The sequence below is a fragment of the Nerophis ophidion genome, linkage group LG07 (assembly GCF_033978795.1).
Source record: "Nerophis ophidion isolate RoL-2023_Sa linkage group LG07, RoL_Noph_v1.0, whole genome shotgun sequence".
NCBI classification, from domain to species: Eukaryota; Metazoa; Chordata; class Actinopteri; order Syngnathiformes; family Syngnathidae; genus Nerophis; species Nerophis ophidion.
This window is the reverse complement of record NC_084617.1, coordinates 31,650,851-31,672,224: the sequence shown is the minus strand read 5'-3', so window position 1 is coordinate 31,672,224 and position 21,374 is coordinate 31,650,851. Positions and strand designations below refer to the sequence as shown.

Below are 21,374 nucleotides of genomic sequence, written 5' to 3'. Positions count from 1 at the left end.
AATAAAATTATCTTTAGAAAGTATGCTTGCAAGTGCTATAGCTTTCTGTAGTAGGCTTTGTGTTCTACACCAACGTGACCAGCGGTGGGACAGCTTGTTAAGTAGAGATGTGACGGTGAAAAAGGTGTTGAGTCTGCTAAGATAATGTCTATCATTATTGTTATGATGCAACTTCAGCCTTGTAGGCGTGGTCTAATATAGTTTCTATCATTGTTGTGACAACTTCAGCCTTGTGGGCGTGGTCTAAGATAAAGTCTATCATTATTATGATGCAACTTCAGTCTTGTGGGCGTGGTCTAAGATAAAGTATCATTATGATGCAACTTCAGTCTTGTGGGCGTGGGCTAAGGTAATGTCTATCATTATGACGCAACTTCAGTCTTGTGGGCGTGGTCTAAGATAATGTCTATTATTATAATGCAACTTCAGTTTTGTGGGCGTTGTCTAAGATAATGTCTATCATTATTATGATGCAACTTCAGTCTTGTGGGCATGGTCTAAGATAATGTCTATCATTATTGTTATGATGCAACTTCAGCCTTGTGGGCGTGGTCTAATATAGTTTCTATCATTGTTATGATGTAACTTCAGCCTTGTGGGCGTGGCCTATGATAATTTATTATTGTTATGACAACTCCAGCCTTGTAAGCGTGGTCTAAGATAATGTCTATCATTATTATGACACAACTTCATCCTTGGGGGAGTGGTCTAATATATTCTATCATTGTTATGACAACTTCATTCTTGTGGGCGTGGTCTAATATAGTTTCTATCATTGTTATGATGCAACTTCAGCCTTGTGGGCATGGCCTAGGATAATTTATCATAACTCCAGCCTTGTAAGCGTGGTCTAAGATAATGTCTATCATTATTATGACACAACTTCCTCCTTGGGGGCGTGGTCTAATATAGTTTCTATCAATGTTATGACAACTTTAGCCTTGTGGGCGTGGTCTTAGTTTATATTATGACACAACTTCAGCCTTGCGGGCGAAGTCTAATATAGTTTTTATCATTGTTATGATGCAGCTTCAGCCTTGTGGGCATGGTCTAAGATAATTTTTTATCATTGTTATGACAACTTCAGCCTTGTGGGCGTGGTCAATATAGTTTATCATTATGACAACTTCAGCCTTGTGGGCGTGGCCTAATATCGTTTCTATCATTATGACACTTGAGCCATGTGGGCGTGTTGTAAGATAATTTCAATCATTGTTATAACACAATTTCAGGCTTGTGGGTGTAGTCTAAGATAATTTTTATTGTTGAATATTATGTCTGCATTTTTAAGTCCCGCCCCCATCAAAATGTAATCAAACATTTCATTAAGTCATAAACAATCAAACACTCACCACTGAAACAGATTTGAAACCAAAATGTTTTTGATTGAAAATATTTTTGTCAATTTCAAATCTTTTTCTTGAACTGGTTTGCATGAGAAGACGTTTGTCTCCACAACTGGACTTATTGACCAGACTAAATGATCATTGAGAAGCTGATGGACGGTCCAAGCAGCATGAAGATCCCTTTAAAGAAGACCAGAAGTCCAGAATGCCTGCCGCCATCTTTGCTACTTATGAGGAGAAAACAGTATCACTCCCAACTCTTCATGTCTGCTAAATACCAGGAAGACAGTCATTTCAAAACAAGAACAATGCTTGACCACCAGGAGAGACTGTAGACCTGCACAAGACTACGCCATGAGAAAGACTGTAGACCTGCAAAAGACTACGCCTTGAGAAAGACTGTAGACCTGTACAAGACTACGCCATGACAGACTGTCAGATGGTAGACTTGCACAAGACTATGCCATGACTAAGACTATCGAGACTGTAGACCTGCGAAAGACTACGCGTGAGAAAGACTGACTGTAGACCTGCACAAGACTACGCCTTGAGAAAGACTGTAGAGCTGCACAAGACTACGCCATGAGAAAGACTGCAGACCTGCACAAGACTACACTATGACAGAGACCAAAGACTGTAGACCTGCACAAGACTACGCCATGAGAAAAAACGTAAGACTGTAGACCTGCACAAGACTACAACACGAAAAATACCAGACTGTAGACTTGCACAAGACTACGCCATGAGAAAGACGGTCAGACTGTAGACCTGCACAAGACTACGCCGTGCCAAAGACTGTCAGACTGTAGACCTGCACAAGACTACGCCATGAGAAAGAGTGTCGGACTGTAGACCTACACAAGACTACGCTGTGAGAGACTTTAGACCTGCACAAGACTACACCATGAGAAAGACTGTCAGACTGTAGACCTGCACAAGACTACGCCATGAGAAAGACTGTCAGACTGTAGACCTGCACAAGATTACGCCATGAGATAGACCAAAGACTGTCAAGACTGTAGACCTGCACATGACTACACCATGACAAAGAATGTAGATCTGCACAAGACTATGCCTTGAGAAAAACCAAAGACTGTCAAGACTGTAGACCTCCACAAAACAATGCCATGAAAAAGAACAAAGACTGTAAACCTGCACAAGACTAAGTTCATTATTGCTTATGAGGGAAAAGATTGATATTGATACTTGGTCTTACCATTATTGATCTGACATGTCCTATTTATTTATCTATTTGATTGATTGATTACATTTGGGCCAAGGACAACTTTTAATGTCGTACTTGTTTTGATGAAGTGTCAAAAAAGTTGATCACTTTGTGTAATATTGATCATATTGATTAGTCAGACTGGAACCGCTTATTGATCGTTGAGACTCTCATAAGAATGATCAACTTAGTCAATCAGCTGTTCATATAGATTGATTGATTCTGGTATTAGCATGAAAAACTGGGAGTGCTACTGTATTGATCCATTGATCCTCCATGCGTCTGCTAGTCCAAGTCCACATGTCCTTCTTAAGTTCTTGTCTGCTCTGCGGACAACCAGCGCCTCCATCAATCAATAACGTATTGATTGGCTGCCATCCATCAGGGTTGAGAGCTACCCTGACTGTCTGGGTCCGTCTCCGAAGACCTGGTGTCCGAGTCCGAGTCGTTGTCGTCGCTCATCACGCATTTCTCCCGTATTCGCCGGTGGACAACGCCCAGGCGGGCCAGGAGGCGCTGATAGTCGAAACGACCTCGCTTCTCTCCGAACGGGTCCTGGAACATTGGAAGACATCTTGGATTCAGTTCCAGAAACATCAGGCTACATGCTAATAGCTAAGTGTGTGAAGAGAATGCTATGTGCTAATAGCTAAGTGTGTGAAAAGAATGCTACATGCTAATAGCTAAATGCAGTGTTTCCCACAGTACAGGCATCTATTTGTGGTGGTGTGGTCGGGCGGCGGGGGAGAGGGGTGGAGAGGCAGATGACCAAGAAAAATGCGGAGTTGGAATTACAACACTTTATGTACATATTTATATACATATTTATATAATATTTACATATTCATATAATATTTAACTACAAGCTCCATTCACAGACAGAGTCCCATTGCTTTTATGAGCGGTCGAGCAAATCAAAAGCCGGAAAAAAACAAAACAAAAAAAAACTAAACATTTTTTTTATTTTTTATTTCTGGCGGCCATTATTCTTTCGTGGCGGGCCGCCACAAATAAGTGGATGTGTGGGAAACCCTGAAATATGTAAGGGAAATAATGCTACATGCTAATAGCTAAATATGTAAGGAAGATTATGCTACATGCTAATAGCTAAGTGTGTGAAGAAAAGAATGCTACATGCTAATAGCTAAGTGAGTGAAGAAAAGAACGCTACATGCTAATAGCCAAATGTCTGAAGAAAAGAATGCTACATGCTAATAGCCAAGTGTGTGAAGAAGAGAATGCTACATGCTAATAGCCAAGTGTGTGAAGAAGAGAATGCTACATGCTAATAGCTAAGTGTGTGAAGAAGAGAATGCTACATTCTAATAGCTAAATGTGTGAAGAATAGAATGCTACATGCTAATAGCTAAGAGTGTGAAGATAATGCTACATGCTACTAGGTAAACGTGTGAAGAAAAGAATGCTACATGCTAATAGCTAAGTGTGTGAAGAAGAGATTGCTACATTCTAATAGCTAAGTGTGTGAAGAAGAGAGTGCTACATGCTAATAGCTAAGTGTGTGAAGAAGAGATTGCTAAATGCTAATAGCTAAGTATGTGAAGAAGAGAATGCTACATGCTAATAGTTAAGTGTGTAAAGAGAATGCTACATGCTAATAGCTAAGTGTGTGAACAGAATGCTACATGCTAATAGCTAAATGTGTGAAGAGAATGCTACATGCTAATAGCTAAATATGTAAGGAAGAGAATGCTAAATGCTAATAGCTAAATATGTAAGGAAGAGAATGCTAAATGCTAATAGCTAAGTGTGGGAAGTAGGGCTACAAATCTTTGGGTGTCCCACGATTGGATTCAATATCGATTCTTGGGGTCGCGATTCGATAATATATCGATTTTTTCTATTCAACGCGATTCTCGATTCAAAAACGATATTTTTCCGATTCAAAACAATTCCATATTCATTCAATAATTAGGACTACCCCAGTCTGCTGACATGCTAGCAGAGTAGATTAAAAAAAACAAAAAACTTTTATAATTATTAAGGACAATGTTTTATCAAATGATTGCAATAATTTAAATTTGTTTTAACTATTAAAAGAAACAAAAATATGAATTATTTTATTTTTGTGAAAATATTGGACACAGAGTGTTGTCAAGCTTATGAGATGCGATGCAAGTGTAAGCAACTGTGACACTATTGTTCTTTTTTTATAAACGTCTAATGATAATGTCAATGAGGGATTTTTAATCACTGCTATGCTGAAATTATAACTAATATTGATACTGTTGTTGATAATATTCATTTTTGTTTCACTACTTTTGGTTTGTTCTGTGTCGTGTTTGTGTCTCCTCTCCATTGCTCTGTTTATTGCAGTTCTGAGTGTTGCTGGGTCAGGTCTGGTTTTGGAATTGGATTGCATTGTTATGGTATTGCTGTGTAGTGGTTTGTTGGATTGATTAAAAATAAATAGATGAATATATATATATTTTTAATCAATTAAAAAAAAAAAAGAGAATCGATTCTGAATCGCAGAAGGTGAGAATCGCGATTCGTATTCGAATCGATTTTTTTGCCACACCTCTAGTGTGAAGAAAATAATGCTACATGCTAATAGTTAAGTTTGTGAAGAAGAGAATGCTACATTTTAATAGCGAAGTGTGTAAAGAAGAGATTGCTACATGCTAATAGCGTGAAGAAAAGAATGCTACATGCTAATAGCTAAATATGTAAGAGAATGCTACATGCTAATGCTAGATGTGTGTGAAGAAAAGAACGTTACATGCTAATGCTACATGCTAATTGCTAAGTGTGTAAAGAAGAGAATGCTACAAAAAAATATCAGATGTGTTTTTGTGTGAGTTGCTGGCCAGATGTTTACATTTGAGTGGAAGTATGGCTATCATTGGGAGTACTTTGGTCATGAATAAAGAGGAGATGGAGGGAAAAGGGCAGAAAGTCAGTGGGTCATGTGACTGAAGGAGAACTTTGATGACCTTCATGTTCTGTCCTTGTAGATGCAGCCTCTCCCTGCACACACCCTCGTAGAAGTCGTAATATTCCAAGAAGGACTTCTCCATCACACTCCTGAAACACAGACTCGGTGAAGGAGGAAGCAGGAGGAGGTGATGATGATGATGATGATGATAATGATGATGAAAAGTCCTACCAGAGAGCTTCAGGACAAGGAACCTTGCCTTCCAGCATGTCACACACAGCCACCCTCATGGTCTCATGGCGGATACACTCGTTGTAGTTCTTACTGTCCCCTGGGTGGCGCTCCTGACACAAACACGTTAAAGCTAACCAGATAGCATGGAACCAAGTGGGATCTAATTAGCATTTTTGCAAGATTATGCCAGGTTTCAAAAGACAATTTGTAGATTTACACAAAGGAAATGAGCAAAAATGCTAACATAAAACATTAACATGAAGTCAATATACTTCAAAGATGGTGCCAAGTACCAAAATCCATTTTTTTTTAGATGTAAACATTCAAAATTAGCTTGTCAAAGTTAGCATGTTAACAAAGGATGAGATTGCATACTTAGAAGATGGCGTCAAGTATTAAAAAAATGGATTTTAAGATTTAAAACCAAAAAAAGATCAATGCTAGCATAAAACTTTAACATGCTAACGTTAGCATGCTAACATAGAAGCTAAGACAATTCTAAGATGGTGGCAAGTACCAATAGCCATTCTTTTCAGGTGTGAATATTAAAAATTAGTTTGGCAAAGTTAGCATACTAACTTATGATGAGGTAGCATACTTCCAAGATGGCGTCAAGTATCAAAGAATTTCATTTTTAGATTCAAACAAAACATAGCTAAATGCTGCCTACAACGTTAGCATGCTAACATGAAAATAAATATATTTCTAAAATGGTGCAAAGTACCAAAATGAGGATTGTTTTTTTAGATGTAAACATTCAAAATTAGCTTGGCAAAGTTAGCATTCTAGCTTAGAATGAGCTAGAATGGTAACATGCTAACATTCGCATATAAATGTTAGCATGCTAACATAGAAGTTTAAGATACTTCTAAGATGATGGCAAGTACCAAAATTCATGATTTTTTATAAGTAAACATTCTAAATTAGCTCTACAAAGTTAGCATGCTAATTTAGGATGAGGTAGCATACTTCCAAGATGGTGTCGAATATCAAAAAAACTTTTTACATTTAAACAAAAAAATTTGCTAAATGCTATTAAATCATAACATGGTAACATTTGCATACAAACGTAGCATGCTAACATGAAAGTAAACATACTTCTAAGATGGTGCTAAGTACCAAAATTGTATGATTTTTAGGCGTAAACATTCACAATTATCTCACAGCTAATCATAAACTAATTATAATATGCTTTAGCTTCTGCTTCTTCCATTTCAGACTATATGTATATAAAACATGTCTTCTCTTTATCTGTCAAAATGTCTGAATAAAAATCAAATGAAAAGGCTAACATACAATGTTAGCATGGTAATGTTATGTTGAGGTAGCATTCTTCTAAGATTGTGCCACTATCAAACAATGTGATTTTTAAGTATAAACAAAAAAATATCTAAAGGCTAGCATCAAACACCAACAAAATAACCTAAATGCTAGCATCAAACGTGCCAACATAGGAGATGTTAACATACTTCTAAGATGGTGCCAAGTATCAACATCTAATTAGGTACAAACATAAAAAAATAGCTAAAATGCTAGCATAAAATGTTAGTATGCGGACGGTAGTATGCTAACAAAGGATGAGTTAGCATAGTACTAAGATGGCGGCAAGTATCAATAACCATGATTGAGCAAAACTGTTAGCATGCTAATGTGAGGTCATTAGCATGCTAACAGTTAGCACACCTGCTGGAGCACTAATAAACACACGTGTACCTGCTCAAAGCCCGGTTCATTGTGGTACGGTTTCTCCGTCATCAGAGACTGGATGGAAATGAGGACTGAGGAAATACTCTGAGCCGGACTCCATGCTGGTCCTGTCCAGGTTCTGCGCAATCAAGGACAAAGATCACAAGCACGTTCTAGAGGACAGACTAAGTCTTTAACGTACAAAACATCTTTGGTGCTACGCACACAGTTAGGTGCTACAGTGCTACCTATGGGTGCTACTTACACAGTTAGGTGCAACCTGTGGGTGTTCATACATGGTTAGGTGTTCTGGTGCTACCTGTGAGTGTTCACACAATGATAGGTGCTACGGTGATACCTGTGGGTGTTCACACATGGTTAGGTGCTACCTGTGGGTGTTCACACAATGTTAGGTGCTACGGTGCTACCTGTGGGTGTTCACACATGGTTAGGTGCTACCTGTGGGTGTTCACACAATGTTAGGTGCTACGGTGCTACTTGTGGGTGTTCACACATGGTTAGGTGCTACCTGCGGGTGTTCACACAATGTTAGGTGCTACGGCGCTACCTGTGGGTGTTCACACATGGTTAGGTGCTACCTTTGGGTGTTCACACATGATTAGGTGCTACATGCGGGTGTTCACACATGGTTAGGTGCAACAGTGCTACCTGTGGGTGTTCACACAATTTTAGGTGCTACGGCGCTACCTGTGGGTGTTCACTCATGGTTAGGTGCTACCTGTGGGTGTTCACACATAGTTAGGAGCTACGGTGCTACCTGTGGGTGTTTACACATAGTTAGGTGCTACGGTGCTACCTGTGGGTGTTTACACATAGTTAGGTGCTACGGCGCTACCTGTTGGAGTTCACACATGGTTAGGTGCTACCTGCGGGTGTTCACACATGGTTAGGTGTGACAGTGCTACCTGTGGGTGTTCACACAAGGCTTGGTGCTACCTAAGAGTGTTCACACATAGTTAGGTGCTACAGTGCTACCTGTGGGTGTTCATACATGGTTAGGTGCTACCTGCGGGTGTTCACACATGTTTAGGTGCGACAGTGCTACCTGTGGGTGTTCACACAAGGCTTGGTGCTACCTAAGGGTGTTCACACATAGTTAGGTGCTACAGTGTACCTGTGGGTGTTCACACATGGTTAGGTGCTACCTGCGGGTGTTCACACAATGTTAGGTGCTACGGCGCTACCTGTGTGTGTTCACACATGGTTAGGTGCTACCTTTGGGTGTTCACACATGATTAGGTGCTACCTGTGGGTGTTCACACATGGTTAGGTGCTACCTGTTGGAGTTCACACATGGTTAGGTGCTACCTGCGGGTGTTCACACATGGTTAGGTGCGACAGTGCTACCTGTGGGTGTTCACACAAGGCTTGGTGCTACCTAAGGGTGTTAACACATGGTTAGGTGCGACAGTGCTACCTGTGGGTGTTCACACAAGGCTTGGTGCTACCTAGGGGTGTTCACACATAGTTATGTGCTACAGTGCTACCTGTGGGTGTTAACACATAGTTAGGTGCTACCTGTGGGTGTTCACACATTGTTAGGTGCTATGGTGCTACCTGTGGGTGTTCACACACAGTTAGGTGCTACGGTGCTACCTGTGGGAGTTCACACATGGTTAGGTGCTACCTGTGGGTGTTCACACATGGTTTGGTGCTACCTGAGGGTGTTCACACATAGTTAGGTGCTACCTGTGGGTGTTCACACAGTTAGGTGCTACGGTGCTGCCTGTGAGTGTTTACACATAGTTAGGCGCTACCTGTGGGTGTTCACACATAGTTAGGTGCTACGGTGCTACCTGTGGGTGTTTACACATATTTAGGTGCTACCAGGTGAGTGTCCACGCATGGTTAAGTGCTACCTGTGGGTGTTCACACAATGTTAGGTGCTACGGCGCTACCTGTGGGTGTTCACACACAGTTAGGTGCTACGGTGCTACCTGTGGGAGTTCACACATGGTTAGGTGCTACCTGCGGGTGTTCACACATGGTTAGGTGCGACAGTGCTACCTGTGGGTGTTCACACATGGTTTGGTGCTACCTGAGGGTGTTCACACATAGTTAGGTGCTACCTGTGGGTGTTCACACAGTTAGGTGCTACGGTGCTGCCTGTGAGTGTTTACACATAGTTAGGCGCTACCTGTGGGTGTTCATACATAGTTAGGTGCTACGGTGCTACCTGTGGGTGTTTACACATATTTAGGTGCTACCAGGTGAGTGTTCACGCATGGTTAAGTGCTACCTGTGGGTGTTCACACAATGTTAGGTGCTACGGCGCTACCTGTGGGTGTTCACACATGGTTAGGTGCTACCTGCGGGTGTTCACACATGGTTAGGTGCGACAGTGCTACCTGTGGGTGTTCACACAAGGCTTGGTGCTACCTAAGAGTGTTCACACATAGTTATGTGCTACAGTGCTAACTGTGGGTGTTAACACATAGTTAGGTGCTACCTGTGGGTGTTCACACATTGTTAGGTGCTATGGTGCTACCTGTGGGTGTTCACACACAGTTAGGTGCTACGGTGCTACCTGTGGGAGTTCACACATGGTTAGGTGCTACCTGCGGGTGTTCACACATGGTTAGGTGCGACAGGGCTACCTGTGGGTGTTCACACATGGTTGGTGCTACCTGAGGGTGTTCACACATAGTTAGGTGCTACCTGTGGGTGTTCACACAGTTAGGTGCTACGGTGCTGCCTGTGAGTGTTTACACATAGTTAGGCGCTACCTGTGGGTGTTCACACATAGTTAGGTGCTACGGTGCTACCTGTGGGTGTTTACACATATTTAGGTGCTACCAGGTGAGTGTTTACGCATGGTTAAGTGCTACCTGTGGGTGTTCACACAATGTTAGGTGCTACGGCGCTACCTGTGGGTGTTCACACACAGTTAGGTGCTACCTGTGGGAGTTCACACATGGTTAGGTGCTACCTGCGGGTGTTCACACATGGTTAGGTGCGACAGTGCTACCTGTGGGTGTTCACACATGGTTTGGTGCTACCTGAGGGTGTTCACACATAGTTAGGTGCTACGGTGCTACCTGTGGGTGTTTACACATATTTAGGTTGCACCTACCTATGGGTGCTACTTACACAGTTAGGTGCAACCTGTGGGTGTTCATACATAGTTAGGTGTTCTGGTGCTACCTGTGAGTGTTCACACAATGATAGGTGCTACGGTGATACCTGTGGGTGTTCACACATGGTTAGGTGCTACCTCTGGGTGTTCACACAATGTTAGGTGCTACGGTGCTACCTGTGGGTGTTCACACATGGTTAGGTGCTACCTGTGGGTGTTCACACAATGTTAGGTGCTACGGTGCTACTTGTGGGTGTTCACATATGGTTAGGTGCTACCTGCGGGTGTTCACACAATGTTAGGTGCTACGGCGCTACCTGTGGGTGTTCACACATGGTTAGGTGCTACCTTTGGGTGTTCACACATGATTAGGTGCTATATGCGGGTGTTCACACATGGTTAGGTGCAACAGTGCAACCTGTGGGTGTTCACACGATTTTAGGTGCTACGGCGCTACCTGTGGGTGTTCACACACAGTTAGGTGCTACGGTGCTACCTGTGGGAGTTCACACATGGTTAGGTGCTACCTGCGGGTGTTCACACATGGTTAGGTGCGACAGTGCTACCTGTGGGTGTTCACACATGGTTTGGTGCTACCTGAGGGTGTTCACACATAGTTAGGTGCTACCTGTGGGTGTTCACACAGTTAGGTGCTACGGTGCTGCCTGTGAGTGTTTACACATAGTTAGGCGCTACCTGTGGGTGTTCACACATAGTTAGGTGCTACGGTGCTACCTGTGGGTGTTTACACATATTTAGGTGCTACCAGGTGAGTGTTTACGCATGGTTAAGTGCTACCTGTGGGTGTTCACACAATGTTAGGTGCTACGGCGCTACCTGTGGGTGTTCACACACAGTTAGGTGCTACCTGTGGGAGTTCACACATGGTTAGGTGCTACCTGCGGGTGTTCACACATGGTTAGGTGCGACAGTGCTACCTGTGGGTGTTCACACATGGTTTGGTGCTACCTGAGGGTGTTCACACATAGTTAGGTGCTACGGTGCTACCTGTGGGTGTTTACACATATTTAGGTTGCACCTACCTATGGGTGCTACTTACACAGTTAGGTGCAACCTGTGGGTGTTCATACATGGTTAGGTGTTCTGGTGCTACCTGTGAGTGTTCACACAATGATAGGTGCTACGGTGATGCCTGTGGGTGTTCACACATGGTTAGGTGCTACCTGTGGGTGTTCACACAATGTTAGGTGCTACGGTGCTACCTGTGGGTGTTCACACATGGTTAGGTGCTACCTGTGGGTGTTCACACAATGTTAGGTGCTACGGTGCTACTTGTGGGTGTTCACACATGGTTAGGTGCTACCTGCGGGTTTTCACACAATGTTAGGTGCTACGGCGCTACCTGTGGGTGTTCACACATGGTTAGGTGCTACCTTTGGGTGTTCACACATGATTAGGTGCTACATGCGGGTGTTCACACATGGTTAGGTGCAACAGTGCTACCTGTGGGTGTTCACACAATTTTAGGTGCTACGGCGCTACCTGTGGGTGTTCACTCATGGTTAGGTGCTACCTGTGGGTGTTCACACATAGTTAGGTGCTACCGTGCTACCTGTGGGTGTTTACACATAGTTAGGTGCTACGGTGCTACCTGTGGGTGTTTACACATAGTTAGGTGCTACCTGTGGGTGTTCACACATAGTTAGGTGCTACGGCGCTACCTGTGGGTGTTCACACATGGTTAGGTGCTACCTGCGGGTGTTCACACATGGTTAGGTGTGACAGTGCTACCTGTGGGTGTTCACACAAGGCTTGGTGCTACCTAAGAGTGTTCACACATAGTTAGGTGCTACAGTGCTACCTGTGGGTGTTCATACATGGTTAGGTGCTACCTGCGGGTGTTCACACATGTTTAGGTGCGACAGTGCTACCTGTGGGTGTTCACACAAGGCTTGGTGCTACCTAAGGGTGTTCACACATAGTTAGGTGCTACAGTGTACCTGTGGGTGTTCACACAATGTTAGGTGCTACGGCGCTACCTGTGTGTGTTCACACATGGTTAGGTGCTACCTGTGGGTGTTCACACATGATTAGGTGCTACCTGTGGGTGTTCACACATGGTTAGGTGCTACCTGTTGGAGTTCACACATGGTTAGGTGCTACCTGCGGGTGTTCACACATGGTTAGGTGCGACAGTGCTACCTGTGGGTGTTCACACAAGGCTTGGTGCTACCTAAGGGTGTTAACACATGGTTAGGTGCGACAGTGCTACCTGTGGGTGTTCACACAAGGCTTGGTGCTACCTAAGGGTGTTCACACATAGTTATGTGCTACAGTGCTATCTTTGGGTGTTAACACATAGTTAGGTGCTACCTGTGGGTGTTCACACATTGTTAGGTGCTATGGTGCTACCTGTGGGTGTTCACACAGTTAGGTGCTACGGTGCTACCTGTGGGAGTTCACACATGGTTAGGTGCTACCTGCGGGTGTTCACACATGGTTAGGTGCGACAGTGCTACCTGTGGGTGATCACACATGGTTTGGTGCTACCTGAGGGTGTTCACACATAGTTAGGTGCTACCTGTGGGTGTTCACACAGTTAGGTGCTACGGTGCTGCCTGTGAGTGTTTACACATAGTTAGGTGCTACCTGTGGGTGTTCACACATAGTTAGGTGCTACGGTGCTACCTGTGGGTGTTTACACATATTTAGGTGCTACCAGGTGAGTGTTCACGCATGGTTAAGTGCTACCTGTTGGTGTTCACACAATGTTAGGTGCTACGGCGCCACACACACAGTTAGGTGCTACGGTGCTACCTGTGGGAGTTCACACATGGTTAGGTGCGACAGTGCTACCTGTGGGTGTTCACACATGGTTTGGTGCTACCTGAGGGTGTTCACACGTAGTTAGGTGCTACCTGTGGGTGTTCACACAGTTAGGTGCTACGGTGCTGCCTGTGAGTGTTTACACATAGTTAGGCGCTACCTGTGGGTGTTCATACATAGTTAGGTGCTACGGTGCTACCTGTGGGTGTTTACACATATTTAGGTGCTACCAGGTGAGTGTTCACGCATGGTTAAGTGCTACACACAATGTTCACACAATGTTAGGTGCTACGGCGCTACCTGTGGGTGTTCACACATGGTTAGGTGCTACCTGCGGGTGTTCACACATGGTTAGGTGCGACAGTGCTACCTGTGGGTGTTCACACAAGGCTTGGTGCTACTTAAGGGTGTTCACACATAGTTATGTGCTACAGTGCTACCTGTGGGTGTTAACACATAGTTAGGTGCTACCTGTGGGTGTTCACACATTGTTAGGTGCTATGGTGCTACCTGTGGGTGTTCACACACAGTTAGGTGCTACGGTGCTACCTGTGGGTGTTCACACATGGTTAGGTGCTACCTGCGGGTGTTCACACATGGTTAGGTGCGACAGTGCTACCTGTGGGTGTTCACACAAGGCTTGGTGCTACCTAAGGGTGTTCACACATAGTTATGTGCTACAGTGCTACCTGTGGGTGTTAACACATAGTTAGGTGCTACCTGTGGGTGTTCACACATTGTTAGGTGCTATGGTGCTACCTGTGGGTCTTCACACACAGTTAGGTGCTACGGTGCTACCTGTGAGAGTTCACACATGGTTAGGTGCCACCTGCGGGTGTTCACACATGGTTAGGTGCGACAGTGCTACCTGTGGGTGTTCACACATGGTTTGGTGCTACCTGAGGGTGTTCACACATAGTTAGGCGCTACCTGTGGGTGTTCACACAGTTAGGTGCTACGGTGCTGCCTGTGAGTGTTTACACATAGTTAGGCGCTACCTGTGGGTGTTCACACATAGTTAGGTGCTACGGTGCTACCTGTGGGTGTTTACACATATTTAGGTGCTACCAGGTGAGTGTTCACGCATGGTTAAGTGCTACCTGTGGGTGTTCACACAATGTTAGGTGCTACGGCGCTACCTGTGGGTGTTCACACACAGTTAGGTGCTACCTGTGGGAGTTCACACATGGTTAGGTGCTACCTGCGGGTGTTCACACATGGTTAGGTGCGACAGTGTTACCTGTGGGTGTTCACACATGGTTTGGTGCTACCTGAGGGTGTTCACACATAGTTAGGTGCTACCTGTGGGTGTTCACACAGTTAGGTGCTACGGTGCTGCCTGTGAGTGTTTACACATAGTTAGGCGCTACCTGTGGGTGTTCACACATAGTTAGGTGCTACGGTGCTACCTGTGGGTGTTTACACATATTTAGGTGCTACCAGGTGAGTGTTCACGCATGGTTAAGTGCTACCTGTGGGTGTTCACACAATGTTAGGTGCTACGGCGCTACCTGTGGGTGTTCACGCATGGTTAGGTGCTACCTGTGGGTGTTCACACACGGTTAGGTGTTACCTGAGGGTGTTCACACATGGTTAGGTGCTACGGTGATACCTGTGGGTGTTTACACGATTAGGTGCTACCTGTGGGTGTTCACACATGGTAAGGTGCTACCCCAGGGTGTTTACACATAGTTAGGTGCTACCTGTGGGTGTTCACACATGGGTTAGGTGCTATGGCGCTACGGTACTACCTGTAGGTCTTTACACATGGTTAGGTGCTACGGTGCTGCCTCCATAGTTAGGTGCTATCTGTGGGTGCTACCTACATGGTTAGGTTCTACCTACATGGTTAGGTGCTACCTACATGGTTAGGTGGTACGGTGTTACCTGTGGATGCTACCTATATGGTTGGGCCTATCAGATCATTTGTTATGAGGCTCCCCACCACTAGTTGGCGAAGTAAACCTCTAAGATCAAACCAAAACATCCTGTCTTACTAGCTAACATTAGCTTCTAGCTAGTGTTAGCTTCTTGTTAGAGATGGACATAACATGCTTGTGTAGAAAGTGAGAGTGAAGGACAGTGCTGAGAAGATTAAGTAGATGAATTAAAGACAGAAATCATCAAAAGCATGTGTTAGCGTGTAGCTAGCTAACTTGGTGAGGCAGTTGTAGCGTAGCGCTGCTAGCTTGCACCATACTGAAGCACAATGAGTCACCCAAAGACCTTAAAACATTTATCCATGAAAACAAGGGGAAGGAAGGAAATAAAGCAGAAGTTAAATACTGTCCAGTATCATTACATTACTTGATAAAACTGCTGTCTTTTTTTCGTACTACATTCTATGGTACATACTATCTAAAAGTTACTTTTTCTTTTTAAAAGATGTTAAAATTGTGATCTTCTGGGGCCAAGCACCGATTAAATTCATTGTTTCACTATACAAGTGGACAGTATTAGCATTATTCATATTTGCATTGTTTATCATGTACTTCAATGTGCAGAAATATTCATATTTACATTGTGTATCATGTACTTCAATGTACAGTATTATTCATATTGACATTGTTTATCATGTACTTAATGTACAGTATCAGTATTATTCATATTTACATTGTGTATCATGTACTTCAATGTACAGTCTTAGCAGCTCCGGACGTACTTTCTCACCTGTGGTGGTTATTGTGCTAATATTTAGTTGCACGCTGTCAACAATTAGGAGAGGTGGGACCAAGTCATTGTTTTGCAAGTCACTAATAAGTCTCAAGTCTTTGCCCTGAGTTTCGAGTCATTTCAAGTCCTTTTAACCACACACTAATATATTTGCACAGATTGTGTATGCTTTTAAAAGGCTGTATTTATTTATTAAAACAAGTGCATTTGAAATTGCAGGGTAGAAAAATAGTGCTGACATTGCACTTGATTAAAGCACATTTTAGTCATTTTAAACATTTAACTCATTCCTTTACAGAGTAAACACCATTGAAAAAAAAAGTGCAACTGTACTTATTTGCACAAAAGTGTTAACATTGTATTTCCATGGCATATTGCATTGTAACTAGTTCCACAGCAAATTCCATCCTGTTCTTACCTTATCTCATTGATCTAATCTCATACTGTATGTGTGTTTATGTGTGCATACACATGAAAAAACATAAATACATGAACATAACAATGAACAGAATTGTACTTTTAAGATGTCAGGGCCCTATACAATATGTACACATACTCTTAATATAGTGTACATTTTAACTGACCATTATTTGACTATGTTTGTCTTTTTGTAGGTGGCTAAAATACGCAGTGCTACTGACTGCCGTATAACGTTACGTTTCTGTGTGTGATACATTCACTAACATAACATTATGTGTAGGTACCTCATGCAACCCTGCTTAAAAAAGTTACTTGACAAAAAGTATGAATAAAGTAGCGAACTGCAGTGGACGCAACAGATTGTCGTGTTTGCAATGACGTTATGACATCTTCTAAGTAGACGCAGCATTGGCTGCTGTGACGCTAGCAATTGGGCCGCCATCTTGAAGTGGTGATGAGGAGCTGGCGAGCAGCCTAATCTGACAGTTGACAGATAGAAAACAAAGAAGCTGGGCTGGTGTTCAGCGTTTTCCTACTCAAATGAGCAGACTGTTGAAAATCGGAATCGGGGGATTATTTTTCACAAGTAGGATTTAACATTAACATACTATTGGTTGTATTTTGTGAAAAGAATATTACCACAGAGTTGAGAAGGCGCAAAGATCATCAATATTTGTATGTGAAAATCACAAATAAATATTCTGGGGGAGGATAATGCCCCTACAGGGGTTTTGTTTACAAACTTTCAGCCCCACCTAAAACAAAATTCACCAGCCGCCACTGATTAGGATGCATTCTCATTTTAGGCACAATTTAAGACAATACTTTCTTAACAGTATAATTGTAACCAGGAATGAGTCTTCAAGTAACAATATTCAAATACTAACATTGTTGGGTAAGACAGACCTTGGTTTTATTCTGAATCCAGTGAAACAGATTGGTGGTTTTAGCTGATATAAAGACTTTCATGTGTTTATATGTTTAAGTATTTGGCAGACACTTTTATCCAAAGCAACATGTATACGTAAAAAATACATATAAAACAATCACTGTAAACATGATCATTTACAGGAAGAATGTAATACAAAATATCAATACAAAGTGTAAAACAGAATAAAACTTTCTGCTGTTGCAGCAACAGATATTCGGTCTATAGGTCCCTATGATGTATAGATATGTAATGTATTCATACACTGTTTATGTAGGATATACACATGTATATATAACCTAATTATATTGTTTCTTCAATTTAAAAATAGCTGACCGTTTTTTTCCCCCCTTCTCTGGGATTATATTCCCAGTTTTGATCTCGGACGTCTGGTCCCTTATAGCATATAAGAATATTGTATTACTGTTAAGCAAACTATGAATAATAAAACATGTGTCCTTTATCATAGTTACACGTATGACAAAAAAAGCGTGTGAAAATCGGTGGTATTCAGTGAGGTAAGATGAATTAAATGCGTTTACAGTTCATTGCTCCTGCCAAATGAATTGCACTGAGTGGTGCGGTTTACCACTCCAAGATAACGCCCCCGCGTCTCGTCAGCGCCAGTAGGCAGTAGCGGTTGATGCTGCGTCTAGTAATAAGATGTCTATGGTTATAACTTTAGCAGTGAGTTTACAGCCTCACTGATTTAACTACACAGCAAATAAAAGTTACGTTACTTAGCCAATAAGCATTAGCTTGCATTCAAAACCTACCCTTCTTTGTGCAACTTCAAATGTCGAACGAAGTTGGAAGTTGTTGCGTCTCTGTCAGTAATCTTCCAACCGCATGCTTTGCATAGTGGAATTTGTTTTTTGTTGACCAAGTCGTAGTTTTAACACCCGAACGACACTATTTTTGGCATCATTTTTCCTCACTGGCGCGTTGTTTGAGAGCTTTTCTTCGTTGGTTTTCCTGCAATTTGATTGGATGAATACTGTGGGACGAAAATAACGTGGATGTAATTTGATTGGCTATTGTACTGACAGGCAGCACACACACGCTAATAGACACACTTGTACACAATGGAAGATATGGAGAGCTCCTGAATAACTTTTTAATCTTTGGGTTTTGGGGAAAGTAGCAAGTCATGTCAAGTCAAAAGGCTCAAGTCCAAGTGAAATCACATGTCATTGATGTTAAAGTCTAAGTCGAGTTGCAAGTCTTTTTACATTTTGTCAAGTCGAGTGTAGTCATCAAATTTATGACTCAAGTTTGACTCGAGTCCACATCTCTGACAATTAGCACTTTAATTCTCATGATGTCTGCAGCTTGAAGCACAACTAAGATTCCAGAGACAGCCAGCATCTAAAAATATTCCTAGGTTGATGTACTACAATTATGCACATACATGTTTAACGACTAGACATTTAGCAGGGTTTCCCTTGAATGAGGCGCAACCAACATGGCAATATCATAGCCGCCACACCTTCAAAATAATGATCAGGGTTTCCCGCAGCGCTTTGTTGCTAAAGCTGCCGCCTTAACAACAAAGAGCCACCACCTAAACTAAGGTCTTAACAAGATCTCCAGGCACACATGCACCTTTAAAAAACGATCTCTGTCCCCAAGCAAACGCAGTCACTGAATGTCATACGCATGCCAAAATACTGGGGGTGCTGTAGCCTAGGACTTAAGACCATTTTAGCTAATCAGAAACATCCAAAGCGTCATATATGTAAGCGGCATATAGCAAAAATGGCAAGTCACGGCAAGAAATAATTATGTATGTGAACTGACAGAGAAGTAGAGCTACTTTTAAGCATCATTTTGGAGTTTAAAGTTAACAAAACTCAACAAAGTGTTGACTAGGAAACTTGCCAGTCCAAGTATGGTGACATTCCCCTATTCTGTAGCGGTACGGACATGGAGGGACATCTGAGGAATTTCCTCATCGGAAACAAGACATAAAAAAAAAAAAAAAAACTATTGACACTAAACTGAAAGCAATTCGTGGACAGTAGACAAGCAGTCGACGCAGGTGAAAGTGGTTACAGTAGAGTCGTTTTGCTCTAGTTCCAACTATGCCAGCAGATATGGTTTCTCCATCAACTACATCTATTAAATTTGGAATAGAAACATAAGATATGTGGGCGCTAACTTCCTGGCTAGGAAGTAATATTGTTAAAAGGCAGATAGAGGTTTTATATCTTGCTAGGAAGTAATATTGTTAAAAGCCAGATAGATGTTTTATATCTGGGACATCAAAACATTTTTATATGAATGGCACTGCAGTTACAAATGCTCTCAGATGACCACTTTCAACAATGTGGAATCATATTTCGCCCATTTGTTTTAATATTATCATTGTTTGACAACAGTGTGACAAAAATACTTGCTTTAGAATCAGAAGTCAGAATGACAAGCATATATTAAAGTTCAGCTGTTTCAGATATATTTAAATAGGGTTGTATTAAAAATACTGACTATTTTCTTGTAATAAATAATATTGAGTTAAGTTAAACTGCAGTTGCATTAAATGTTTTTTTTTTCTGTCAAAATTAAAATACCTCAAACTGCTTTATTGACACATTGTTTGTGTCTTGTCCAGGGTGTACACCACCTTCTGCCCGAATGCAGCGGAGATAAGCTCCAGCACCCCCCGCGACCCTTAAAGGGACAAGCGGTAAAAAATGGATGGATGTTTCCCGACGTTGTTGAGGGCCATTTGACATGTTATACATAACATGTCACTATCTTACACCTGTGCTAAAGGATGAATTGAATGTGTTGAAGGTGGAATGGTTTGAATCTGTTAAAAAATGTGGGAATTGTGGAAGTGTGAAAAAGGATATCTGGGAATTTTATTAATCAATCAATGTTTATTTATATAGCCCTAAATCACAAATGTCTCAAAGGACTGTACAAACCTTTACGACTACGACATCCTCGGAAGAACCCACAAAATGGCAAGGAAAACTCACACCCAGTGGGCAGGGAGAATTCACATCAAGTGGGACGCCAGTGACAATGCTGACTATGAGAAACCTTGGAGAGGACCTCAGAATTGGGCAACCCCGCCCCTCTAGGGGACCGAAAGCAATGGATGTCGAGCGGGTCTAACATGATACTGTGAAAGTTCAATCCATAGTGGCTCCAACACAGCCGCGAGAGTTCAGTTCAAAGCGGATCTAAGACAGCAGCGAGAGTCCCGTCCACAGGAAACCATCCCAAGCGGAGGCAAATCAGCAGCGTAGAGATGTCCTCAACCGATACACAGGCGAGCGGTCCATCCTGGGTCCCGACGGGCGGTCCATCCTGGGTCTCGACTCTGGACAGCCAGTACTTCATCCATGGTCATCGGACCGGACCCCCTCCACAAGGGAGGGGGGGACATAGGAGAAAAAAGAAAAGAAGCGGCAGATCAACTGGTCTAAAAAGGAGGTCTATTTAAAGGCTAGAGTATACAGATGAGTTTTAAGGTGAGACTTAAATGCTTCTACTGAGGTAGCATCTCGAACTGTTACCGGGAGGGCATTCCAGAGTACTGGAGCCCCAACGGAAAACGCTCTATAGCCCGCAGACTTTTTTTGGGCTTTAGGAATCAGTAATAAGCCGGAGTCTTTTGAACGCAGATTTCTTGCCGGGACATATGGTACAATACAATCGGCAAGATAGGATGGAGCTAGACCGTGTAGTATTTTATACGTAAGTAGTAAAACCTTAAAGTCACATCTTAAGTTCACAGGGAGCCAGTGCAGGAGAGCCAGTACAGGCGTAATGTGATCAAACTTTCTTGTTCTTGTCAAAAGTTTCCAGCCGCATTTTGTACCAACTGTAATCTTTTAATGCTTGACATGGGGAGACCCAAAAATAATACGTTACAGTAATCGAGACGAGACGTAAAAAACGCATGGATAATGATCTCGGCGTCTTTAGTGGTCAAAAATGGAGCGAATTTTAGCGATATTACGGAGATGAAAGAAGGCCGTTTTAGTAACGCCTTTAATGTGTGACTCAAAGGAGAGAGTTGGGTCGGAGATAATACCCAGATTTTTTACCGAGTCACGTTGTTTTATTAT

The 21,374-nt window shown here is 42.6% G+C and overlaps 1 protein-coding gene across 1 annotated transcript in view; it reads right to left on the bottom strand.

The window, feature by feature from the left end:
* Positions 1-1,241: 1,241 nt before the first annotated feature.
* Positions 1,242-21,374, bottom strand: part of ube2z (ubiquitin-conjugating enzyme E2Z) — a 43,976-nt gene continuing 23,843 nt past the window's right edge. Inside the window, exons 4-7 of the mRNA XM_061905962.1 lie at positions 7,415-7,526; positions 5,699-5,811; positions 5,526-5,616; positions 1,242-3,126 (exon numbers count right to left, since the gene is read on the bottom strand). Of these exons, the coding sequence (XP_061761946.1) occupies positions 2,953-3,126; positions 5,526-5,616; positions 5,699-5,811; positions 7,415-7,526 (490 nt within the window). The 3' untranslated portion in view covers positions 1,242-2,952. The remainder of the gene's footprint in view (positions 3,127-5,525; positions 5,617-5,698; positions 5,812-7,414; positions 7,527-21,374) is intronic.